Source organism: Schistocerca cancellata, chromosome 4, assembly GCF_023864275.1.
Source record: "Schistocerca cancellata isolate TAMUIC-IGC-003103 chromosome 4, iqSchCanc2.1, whole genome shotgun sequence".
In the NCBI taxonomy this organism is placed as follows: domain Eukaryota; kingdom Metazoa; phylum Arthropoda; class Insecta; order Orthoptera; family Acrididae; genus Schistocerca; species Schistocerca cancellata.
The window spans coordinates 427561018-427573586 of record NC_064629.1 but is presented as its reverse complement, the minus strand read 5'-3'; the positions used below and the strand labels follow the sequence as shown (position 1 = coordinate 427573586).

The following is a 12569-nucleotide window of genomic DNA, read 5'->3' as shown; positions in this document are numbered from 1 at the left end:
TCAGAACCTCTCCAGTGACGTGTTTTGGGCAGAGATGTGCAGCAGTTGTAAGTTGTGCAGTGTTCTACAACTCTTTTGATGTCTTGTTTAGTAAATATGCTCGCATTGCTTGATCGTGCTTCACATTTGGACATTAGTGTTCAAGGCATGTTCATGAAGTAAAGGCCATTTGCTTGTATTTAAATGTTGGAACCTCAGAATAAAGTTTCTTGAGTGCATATATTGATTGTTTCTGAAGTCATAAAAGTCATTGTTTTGATTCAGTAGTCACAATGAGAGAACAGGTTAGACAGTGATTTCGAGACTTCCTCATGTTGGACACACCTCTGTTTGTATGATTGTCACAGAAGACCTTTTGCAAGATGGGTACTGAAAATGCTGCCTGTGCCAAAGAGAAAACTCAGCATTTCTGATGGGAATTTTCTGACAATCCTCCCTATAGTCCCAGTCTCAGAGCCTGTGACTGGTACTTCTTCTTGCATCTGAAATAGTGTCTTTGTGGACAATGGTTTGAAGGTGATGAGGATGTTTGAAGTGAATGGTAATTATGTGCAAATATGAAGTACAAATTCCATTCTGTATGATAGGTTCTTCCAGAAGACTGTTGATATTGTAGTAGGATTGGGCAAGTGGTAGATACTAACAGTAAGGCATGATAACTCAGCTCTGCAATGAGTGTACTGTGCGCTTCATTTCCAAACATAGGTTTTGAATATACCTCCATTTTGACATAATTTATTTGTTTATTCATTCTTGAAATTCTGCATGTATTAATTTTCACTTGTAGGAACTTACTATTTAATGTCCCTCATGTTACTGTTATAATGTTGAAATGAAGAAAAAAACATAAATAAATCTTTGAAATGTTTGTTCCAGGTTACCAGCATGGGGTGCAAGGCAAATATCAAAAATCCTTGGCATAAAATTTCATCTTCGAGGGCTGGACAATGTTGTCACTGACTCTGGGTGTGTCGTCGTAATAAACCACCAAAGTTGTCTGGACTTACTTGGTAAGGAATAGTTGGAACTTTCATTCTGCATCAGTTTCTGATGTGTACAATTAATACTCCCACTGAGAAAAATCTGTCAAGTCAAAAACAACTTCCAGCATGAATAACTTAGAAGAAACTTCCTGGCAGATTAAAACTGTGTGCCGGACCGAGACTCGAACTCGGGATCTTTGCCTTTCGCGAGGTACTGGCAGAAGTAAAGCTGTGAGGATGGGGCATGAGTCGTGCTTGGGTAGCTCAGTCGGCAGAGCACTTGTCTGCGAAAGGCAAAGGTCCTAAGTTTGAGTCTCGGTCCGGCACACAGTTTTAATCTGCCAGGAAGTTTCATATCAGCGCACACTCCGCTGTAGAGTGAAAATTTCATTCTAGTAACTTAGAAGAAGATATCCATGATGTAGGGAAGCAACTTGAATCATTAGGTTCCTTTCTGATTATGCTGATATAATAGCTCCAAATTTAGCAGTCATCAACAACTACACATTCAACAAAATATTCGTACTTAAAAAGACTGGAAAGTTGCACAGGTCATGCCAATACACAAGAAGGGAAATAGAAGTAATCTGCTGCATTACAGCTCAGTATCCCAGGTATCAATTTTTTTGCAGTAGAATTTTTAGAACATGTATTGTATTCAAACATCATCAATTACTTTGAAGAAAACAAGCAATTGTTACATAGTCAGCACAGATTGTTCTTGCGAAATATAGCTAACTCTTTAGTCACACAAACTAATGAGTGCTATTGGCAGGGAATCTCAGATTGATTCCATATTTCTAGATTTCCAAAAGATTTTGATACCATTCCTCACAAGCGCCTTCTAATCAAATTGCATGCCTATGGAGTATCATCTCAGTTGTGGGACTGGATTCGTGATTACCTGTCAGAAAGGTCACAGTTTGTAGTAACTGTCAGACAGTCATTGAGTAAAACAGAAGTGATATCTGGTGCTCCCATAAGAAGTACTATAGGCCCTCTAGCTGAAAGAAATTTAAAGGAAAATAAAAGAAATGAGAAATACTGAAGTGGAAAAATATGCTGCATTACTGTGCCAGAAAGTAAAGATTTCAACTACATATGCTAAGAGGCCTTTTTGTTCTTTTATAGCAGGAGGAATAGCAGATATTTTAAGTGGTGGTAGTATAGGGTAATTTAAATGAAACATTCCACAAAACGTCTGTCCAATTTTTATTTTTTACAGATGTACAGCTATTTTAATGTATTCGAAATAAGTACCTATAGAGGACGTTAAGCAAAGGCAGATGATTAAGTTCGAAGTTGATTTTCACAAATTCCAACTCTGGAAAATTCCACCTCTGACTTCAGTGCACTTTCAGATTCTCTTGGCAACACCAAGCATATCTCATCTGTCATCTTGGTGCTGTTTCTCAAGGGCAGCACCATTATAATCTGAATGATCAATTCATCCCTTGTGTTTACATTTACTTTTGCTTTATAGACTTAGCCTGCGAAGAAAGATGACTATTTGTGTCACTCCATCTTCCGGGTAATGTTAAGCATAACTGATGGGTCACCTGTTGACTAGAATGGGTACAGGAGCCCCAGTGAGCTAAGAGAACATTCACATCTTTCTAGCCAAAGGAACCTCTTCCAAATATGTTAGAGGCTCATTTTCATGAAAGTGTAGATAAAAGGACCCTGTAAGACAAGGTAACACAACAGGCTCAGTCAACTGACTGACTGTCATACCACAGCATATGTTTCCGAAAAGTATTCTGAAAATGTCTCCACAAAGGTGTGTTTGTTTCTGTCAGATCACAGATGTAAGTTGAGAGCAGTACTGATAACATCATGAGTGAAAGTGGCCTAATCAGTAAACAGTATTAATTGGATTAATTTACAATTTGCCAATGACAGAATTCTTTGTTTACTTTAGTCTCCTTCTGGAAGGTGTTGAATCCACTGTCAATGATAAGGTTACAGGTTATTCATGTGTAATGTCTGCCATATTATTGTATGTGGAACACTGTTATGTGTCGAAAATGTGCAGTTCAATGTGTGCTTGTTGCAGGAAAATATTCTACCAACTGAATAATGGCTTCTGGTCCATCCATACTTTGCTCATTTGTAGATTAAAATGCTGGGTACTGCAGCAGTCTCATTCAGTTTGATGAAAACACAAGTAAACACTCTTCAATGTAGTATTCTATAGCTAGGAAATCATCTACCATATTCTCTACAAGCAGACTTATCAGCAGCAGCAGTAGGGCTTCCATTACAAAACCCTTACACTAATACTATACTGACATAATCAGCATTGGTAAATATGTGCAGCATATTGAAGTGATACAGTATATTGATCTGATCGAATAAAATTTTCCTAGATACACATGAGACTCAACTTTACCTTCGATACTGGTAGAAGCCAAAGAAATGAATTTAAATTTGTGGCACAGCTGTGATTTGAACCTGGGTCTCCTTCTTACTATGCAAATGTGCTAGCCATTACACTACTGTAGCATTGTGGCTACCTCCCCCAGCTTCATGGAGTACCTAATCATCACTATTTAATTCCATCAGGTCAATAGATCACCTATGCCTGAGGTACAGGTAGGATTTCCCCATTAAGTACAAAGCTGGGTTGCTGTCCCAGTGTCAGAGAGCCTTGGCAATAATGATAATATGAGAAGGGGAAATGGGCTGAAGTTCTGAATTGAAATTTGTGTTAGGGAGGACGCTGGACTTAGGTAGCCCATGCAGCTGTGGTAGCCACAATGATATGGTGGTGCAATGGCTAGCCCAACTGCCTAGTAATCAGGAGACTTACATTCAAGTCCTGGCTGTGCCACAAATTTTAACTAATTTTTTCAGCTTCAGTCATTAATGATACTGTATAGTTGCCCAACCAACCAGAATCACATTCCAATTCAATTATGTAAACTCAAGCACAACTTCACAACTTGAACTACAAAACTGACAATCGACAAATAAGCCCATAACAACTAGAGCAACAACACGCAAAATGATAACTTCTCTCTGTTACATTCCAAAAGCTGTATCTCCATACTCAATAAAAATTGGACACATGTTACGTGATATATGTTGTTGAAACTAGTCTGTATAACAACCTTCTAAAATATATACTATTTTCCCTGAAACATGATATATTTACGGTGTATAGTAATGCACTGTCTTGAACAAAGTCCATATTTTTATACAATATGCATATAAATGAAGTTCTAAATTTAATAATACTAATATATTTTTTGAAGATTATGTATTGAAATTTATCTGTATTTTTGAATGTGTTAGTGTGTACCATTGCTTAACAGCCCTGTATAAGTATTTATTAAAAATTTTTGTGATCCTTTACAGTACTTGCTGAGCTGTGGCCAAAGCTGAAACGATGCACTGTTATTTCAAAGAAAGAAGTTTTTTACCTGTGGCCTTTTGGACTCGCTGCCTGGTTGTGGGGAACCATCTACATCAATAGACTGAATGTTGAGCAAGCACAGGCAGCAATAAACAGCACTGCAGACACCATAAAAAATGGAAAGGTACATATTTCTTTGTATGGAATGCCAGGATGCATCTTTGGAAATGGACGTTGTCAGTTTCCCTCCTCATCCAGCAGTCTTGAGATGATCCATAATTCAAAGAGCAAATATAACAATGAAATAGGTAGTATCTGTAATTTTTCTGTATTTACACAAGTAGTCATCATAACCAACAGAAATAATAACAGTAACTTCAGTTGCAGCTGCCCTAACACCAACAGCTTTCCTATACGGTACTAACAACGTGATACTGAAGGCACCAATATCATATCAGGGAAATTTTGTATTTGTTGTATTGGTACATGTTCCACAATAACATACAGTGTTTCTGAAGCACTACATTTATAAAATAATCATGTTGTGTATATTTTGTCCAAATGGATAATCAAATACTGTACATTCACCTTTTTTTTTTTTTTTTTGAGAAGTTTATTACAAACAGAAATTATCTGAAATTGGAGGTGGTTTGTAAGATGACTGCTTCTTAACTGTCAATGATTTTCAGCAGGTAAAAAATGGAAAACTCAGTTTAATTATGCCTCTACTTCTTCGACATAATCTGTGTGAAGGAGATGCCAAAACAACCACCACAGGTGAAAACATCAAGAAATTAATTGATATGGTATTGGATTATGACTGATTAAAAATGTATGAAATAGCTGACATCACAAGGATATCAGAAAAAAAGGATGGTACCATTTACATGTGGTCATAATGAAAATGGATGTAGATGAGTTCACTGAGGTTTATAGCTGGCAGATTTACAGTGAAGCAGTACCAAACTTCTGGAAGCAACTGTTTGCCATTAGCCTCTCGGCTACAGTAGTGGATCCTTTGTTGTCTGTTACAGTGCTTATATTATCAGAAAGCATTATTAATTTACTTGCTTTGTTCATAGACAGACGTAGATCAATAACCTATATGAGAAATTGTAGGGGACAAATGATAGATCCTTGTGGGACTCCATAATGTGTCTTTTTCCGTTCAGACTGTATGCCTCCTTTACATCTTAAAACATGGCTTGGCTGTACGAGAGTATGCCAAAAAGTAATGCCTTTTAATTTTTATGTGAAAACTAGTAAATACTTTTCAAATACAATGAATTTTATTAACAGTTGTTGTTGTTGTTGTGGTCTTCAGTCCTGAGACTGGTTTGATGCAGCTCCCCATGAATACAGTAAAGCTGCATGCCCTCGGGAAAAATTACGGCCGTAGTTTCCCCTTGCTTTGAGCCGTTCGCAGTACCAGCACAGCAAGGCCATTTTGGTTAGCTTTACAAGGCCAGATCAGTCAATTATCCAGACTGTTGCCCCTGCAACTACTGAAAAGGCTGCTGCCCCTCTTCAGGAACCACACGTTTGTCTGGTCTCTCAACAGATACCCCTCCGTTGTGGTTGCACCTACAGTACAGCTATCTGTATCGCTGAGGCACGCAAGCCTCCCCACCAACAGCAAGGTCCATGGTTCATAGGGGGGGGGGGGGTTATTAATAGTCTACATCTCTATTATCCATGTCTACATATTGATTTCTCAACATAGTCATCCTGGTTATGAACACACTTCTCCCCACAAGATATCAGTTTGTTGATACTGTTGCTGTACAGTGTTTAACTTTGTTGATGGAGCCACAATCGCACCTCTGCTTGCACCACTTCATCACTATCAAAGTGAAGTCCTTGAAGGTGTCCTTTAAATTTTGGAAACAGATGAAAATTGGATGGGGTCATGACATGATTGTATGGAGGTTGATCGATGGCAGTGAGCCCAAGGTTCCATATTGTTGCAGATGTCACAGTGCTTGTGTTCAGTCTGTCATTGTCATGCTAAAGGAGGGGGTGTTTCATGTTCAGAGAGACTCTTTGAATTTTAAACTCAATTACAGCACACTGTTTCTCGCACACTTATATAGTTATGTTACACACTGCCATGTTGCATGCTACAATTTGGAGCCCCCTAGTGGCAGAGGGTTGAAAATATGTAGACATGAAGCATAAAGATGCACTACACAAAGGAAGTGGCTACTCGGGTAGCAGAGTACTTGTGGCGTGCACATGGGGGGTTTTTAGGCTAGGCAGTAGTGCGAGGTGTCCTTATAAACACTCACCAGTCGATGTACAGGCAGGGAAATCAGGACATGCTCAGTGTAAAGACACTCCAGCTATCAAGATATTAGCAGTAAATTTTCAGAGTGTTCAGAATAAAGTTGCTGAATTTACTGCCCTCCAGGAGCGTGTGGTGCACAAATTATTCTCGGGACTGAGACCTGGCTGAACCCTGAGATAGGAAGTTCTGAAATATTTAGTGAGGGTTGGAACGTGTATCGGAAAGACAGATTAGACACCGTAGGAGGTGGTGTCTTCATTGCAGTTGACAAAAATATTGTGTCTACCGAGGTCGAAGTAGAGGGTGATTGTGAAGTTATCTGGACACGTTTAACAGGGCTAGGAGAAATAAAATTTATTGTTGGGTGTTATTACCGGCCACCAGGTTCCACCATGACAGTTCTAGAATCATTCAAAGGGAGTCTACACTCTGTATCCCAGAAGTACCCAGATCATGCTATATTAGTCGGAGGTGACTTCAACCTACCTAGTATAGACTGGGATGTCTATGGATTCATTACAGGTGGTACAGACTAGCCATCATGTGAATTACTTTTGAACACATTATCTGAAAACTGTCTTGAGCAGCCAAATCGACAGCCAACACATAATGGAAATATTTTTGATCTGGTAGCCACAAACAGACCAGACCTCATCTACGGTGTCAGTGTTGGGACAGGGATTAGTGATCATGATGTAGTCATTACAACTATGGTTACGAAAGTTAAAAATTTGGTCAAGAAGGCTAGGAGAGTATTCTTACTAAGCAGTTGTTAGCATCCCACTTAGTAAATGAATCGACTTCATTTACTTCCGGTATGATGGACATGGAAGAATTATGGGTAAATTTTAAACACATTGTAAATCACACATTGGAGAAGTGTGTCCTGAAAAAGTGGGTTATGGACGGAAAAGACCCACTGTGGTTTAATAGCGCAATTCGGAGGATGCTTAGGAAGCAAAGACAGTTGCACTCACGGTACAAGAGAGATTGGGAGAATGAGGACAGGCAAAAGTTTGTAGAGATTCATGCTGCTGTAAAAAGAGCAATGCGTGAAGCATACAACCACTACCACCGTCATACCTTAGCAAAAGATCTTGCTGAAAACCCAGGGAGATTCTGGTCTTACATAAAATTGGTAAGCAGGTTGAAGGCTTCCATCCAGTCACTCGCTGATCAGTCTGGCCTGGCAAGGGAAGACAGCAAAACGAAAGCTGGAATTTTAAATTTATCACTTGAGAAATCTTTCACGTAGGAGGATCGTACAAACATACCGCCATTTGAGTCTTGTACAGATTCCCGTATGGGGGACATAGTGATAGACATCCCTGGGGTTGTGAAGTAGCTGAATGGGTTGAAAATAAATAAATCACCAGGTTCTGATGGGATTCCAATTCGGTTTTACAGAGAGTACTCTACTGCATTTGCTCCTTACTTAGGTTGCATTTATCGCGAATCTCTTGCCCAACATACAGTCCTGAGCAACTGGAAAAAAGTGCAGGTGATGCCTGTATATAAGAAGGGTAGAAGGATGGATCCTCAAAATTACAGACCAATATCCTTAGCATTGGTTTGTTGCAGGATTCTTGAACATATTCTCAGTTAGAATAAAATGAAATTCCTTGAGACAGAGAAGTTGCTGTCTGTGCATCAGCACGGCTTTAGAAAGCATCACTCCTGTGAAACGTAACTCGCCCTTTTTTCACATGATATCTTGTGAACCATGGATGAAGGGTATCAGACAGATGCCATATTCCTTGACTTCCGGAAAGCATTTGACTCGGTGCCCCACTGCAGACTCCTAACTAAGGTGTGAGCATATGGGACTGGTTTCCAAATATGTGAGTGGCTCGAAGACTTCTTAAGTAATAGAGCCCAGTATGTTGTCCTCGATGGTGAGTGTTCATCGGAGGTGAGGGTATCATCTGGAGTGCCCCAGGGAAGTGTGGTAGGTCCACTGTTGTTTTCTATCTACATGAATGATCTTTTGGATAAGGTGGATAGCAATGTGTGGCTGTTTGCTGATGATGCTGTGGTGTACAGGAAGGTGTTGTCGTTGAGTGACTGTAGGAGGATACAAGATGACTTGGACAGGATCTGTGATTGGTGTAAAGAATGGCAGCTAACTCTAAATACAGATAAATGTAAATTAATGCAGATGAATAGGAAAAAGAATCCCGTAATGTTTGAATACTCCATTAGTAGTGTAGTACTTGACACAGTCATGTCGATTAAATATTTGGGTGTAACATTGCAGAGCAATATGAAGTGGGACAAGCATGTAATGGCAGTTGTGGGGAAGGCGGATAGTCGTCTTCAGTTCATTGGTAGAATTTTGGGAAGATGTGGTTCATCTGTAAAGGTGACCGCTTATAAAACACTATTCTTGAGTACTGCTTGAGTGTTTGGGATCCCTATCAGGTCGGATTGAGGGAGGACATAGAAGCAAATTCAGAGGCGGGCTGCTAGATTTGTTACTGGTAGGTTTGATCATCAGGCGAATGTTACGGAAATGCATCAGGAACTGGGGTGGGAGTCTCTGGAGGAAAGGAGGTATTCTTTTCCTGAATTGCTACTGAGGAAATTTAGAGAACCAGCATTTGAGGCTGACTGCAGTACAATTTTACTGCTGCCAACTTATATTTTGTAGAAATACCACAAAGATAAGATAAGAGAGATTAGGGCTCGTACAGAGGCATATAGGCAGTGATTTTTCCCTCATTCTGTTTGGGAGTGGAACAGGGAGAGAAGATGCTAGTTGTGGTATGAGGTACCCTCTGCCATGCACCGTATGGTGGATTGTGGAGTATGTTTGTACATGTAGATGTAGATGTAGAAAATGTTAATAACATTTGTTTTATTTGAAAAGCCTTAGGAGTTTTCACATAAAAAATTTGGAGGCATTACTTTTCAGCATGTCTTCATACAAGAGATGTTTCATTCCTAACACAGTTGAAATCAATCCATTCATTCACTCATTCATTGTTTTCTATAGATACCAGATAGAAGGAGAACTACTAGAGATGTTGTTTGAGTTGTGATACACATTAGCATAACCATAATACATCATAGAATCTGTAGACTGTAGTATTAAATAAATTTACACCCTACTGCATAATTATATTCACACTTATGCCTTCTAAATTTAATCAGTAAAAGTCAGTAACTGATGTTGCATTGAGGTGTTGATGAATGAAATTTATCACTGACATTGCATGGGAATTTCCTGAATAGACTACATCTGTGAGGCTGTAGGTGAAAAGAAGGCAGCTCGAGGCTGCCAACATGGTGAGCTCTTGGACGCTTGAAGATGAAGTCTAGTGAGGCAGTGGCCTGAGGATGATTGAGACTGAGGACCAGCAAGGCAGTAACATGAGGACGATTGAGATGAATTCCAGGGAGGTGAGGGCTTGATTGTGAACTCCAATTGATGGGCTGCTAAGTGCAGCTGGCATGAGCCCAGAGTGTGCACTTGAGCTGAGCAAGAACTCTGATTGATGGGTTGCTAGATGCAATTGGTGTAAGCTCACAGTGTGTACTGGCCGTAGACTGGCTGGATAGCACTCCAAATACCCATCCAGCAGAAGGATACCAGCACAATATTCAGCAGACATGTGATACAACTAAAGTAAAGTGGTGCCAGTGACTGAAGCACTGTTTTGTGTCATAAGGGAGCTGCTAGCAATAAAGCTGACAGCAATGGTATTGTGGCAGCAGTGGAGGTTTAGTTGATGCCAGATTGGTTCTGTAGGCCTCCTGAGGGCAGTGCAGCTAGTTGGCTAGTGTGGCAACCTGTGGTACACACCTTTAGTATTGTTGGTGTTTCGCAGGTGGCAGCTTGGGAATACAATAAGGGGTACTTGGCAAACTGTGTTTCAGAGGCAGAATCAACTCAGTGAAGAAAATGTTGGACAGAGTGCATTCATTACACTTGAATTTAGCTAATTAGAAAAATAGTATATTTTTTGTTATTGTTTTTACATTGAAAACTGCCTTCTAGGGTTGCAAATTCACCAGATATGTAAAAATGTGTGAAACATTTTAAGAGTTGTTCCAGATTCCGTGCTTTTTTTATACAGGTCACAAAAATTGCCTTGGTACTCTGGGGAACATGCTTGAATAGATGGAATTAACATTCCAATGTTCTTTGTATGTTACTGTTAAATCCTGTTAGAGTATGAATTACAACTAATTTGTTAGTTTTGTAAAAAAAAATGTATCTGATCATTATAGATTACTGTATTTATTACTATTATTAGTTCTGTTTATGAAGTACATTTACTAGCATTTCAGTATTAGACTGCTATAAAAATTACAGAGCTGATGAACAACTCCTTATCTACTCTCACTGAACAGAAATAATGCAAATAGTGTGCACTTCAACAAAAAGAGTGACAACAACTCTGACATATTAAGCATATTTGATAAACCTATAGATTGTGTAACAAACACAAAGTTTATAGGGTGAGTATTGATTATGAATTGACATGCAATGAATACATAAAGGTACTGACAGAAATAATGTCATCAGCATATTAAGCTCTTAGAGTTCTGTCATCAGTTTGTAACAACCAGTGTCTTTTGGTGACATATTAGTCCTATGAGCACTCATTTCATAGCTGTTGGATTCTTTCCTCCATATGAAAGTCACAAACTGCAGACAAGAGTGGCAGGAATAATAACTAAAAGTAGTTGTCAGGCTCATTGTAAAAAACTATTTAAAGACCTGTGTATCCTTATTGCACTATGTGAGTATATTTATCAATCTGTTGTGAATATCAGTGAAAATATTAGTTATCATTTCACTAGTAGTTTTGTACATAGTCGTGGAGCTAGAGCCATGTTGGACTTGTGTTTATCAAGGAGAAACAAAAAAAATCTCAAAATTGCATTTTCTGTCAGGGAATAAAATTGTGTAATACTTTTCTCAAGGAACTGGAAAAAGATTACTTACATACATGTACTTAAAAATGCAGCGGAAACATATTTTGTAAGTAATGCATAAGTAATACACAATTAAAATTTGCTTAGAGAACTCAGACTAGGTGTTAACTATGAAATAGGACATCTGCAGCACTCATGTCACAATACATGATCAGAGCATAATGCTTTTACATGCAGATGTGCCAAGATATATAGTGCATGATAGCAGTGTCACCCCTGATCTCAACATATTCACCAGGGCAGATGCTGACTCAGTTTTCCAGATGGACTGAAGGGAGTACAGGAAGATGTGCATGTTCATCATCCTTAATTCACCAGTAGCAATCCATAGTGTGTACAGTGGTGCAGTGCAAAACTGTGTTTTATATCAAAAGTTACCTGGTTCAAACTGTATGTGATCAGTAGAACATTGCACAGTGTGACCAACCAAATATGGTATGGTAGTGCAGTTATTAAGAAACTGACTTCATATTTGGAAGCTGGGATTTACTGTGTCTGACAATCCTGATAAGGTTTTCTTTGGTTTACCAAAATCATTTCAGGCAGGTGCTGGTATGGTTCCTTAGGCAAGACCATGACAGACCACCTGTCATATCCCTAGTGTTGCCAAATATCCCATATTTCCCAGAAAATCCTATATTTCGGCTATATTCTTGTCAGGTCCTGTGTCCAGTATTATTTCAAATTTATCTCATATTTTTCTAACTTCTGCAATGATAATTAAAATAATTTATTTTGCCTCACACACTACAGCTTTCCCTATTATCTCTGGGTCTGTGGTGAACAAGTAGACGAGTAACCTGGCAAGAGAGCTTATGTTAAGAGTCTGTTCAGCTAGCCAGTGACCTAGAAACTGAAGGAAAGACCACATTATCATAGGCCAGAGGAAGTGAGCATTGTTCTGGCCAGATTCGGAGTTTGTGATTTCTTGTTTTATTATGAGAGTTTCAATTCTGATGATCAATTGCCAGTTCCAATAGAGTCCACCAATACCAAC

At 39.0% G+C, this 12569-nt stretch overlaps 1 protein-coding gene across 4 annotated transcripts in view; it reads left to right on the top strand.

The window, feature by feature from the left end:
- LOC126183685 (1-acyl-sn-glycerol-3-phosphate acyltransferase alpha-like) overlaps positions 1-12569 on the top strand; it is a 749564-nt gene that overhangs the window by 719694 nt on the left and 17301 nt on the right. For all 4 annotated transcript variants that reach the window (XM_049925864.1, XM_049925867.1, XM_049925865.1 and 1 more), the window contains 2 exons: positions 877-1010; positions 4344-4525. In XM_049925864.1, the coding sequence (XP_049781821.1) occupies positions 877-1010; positions 4344-4525 (316 nt within the window). The remainder of the gene's footprint in view (positions 1-876; positions 1011-4343; positions 4526-12569) is intronic.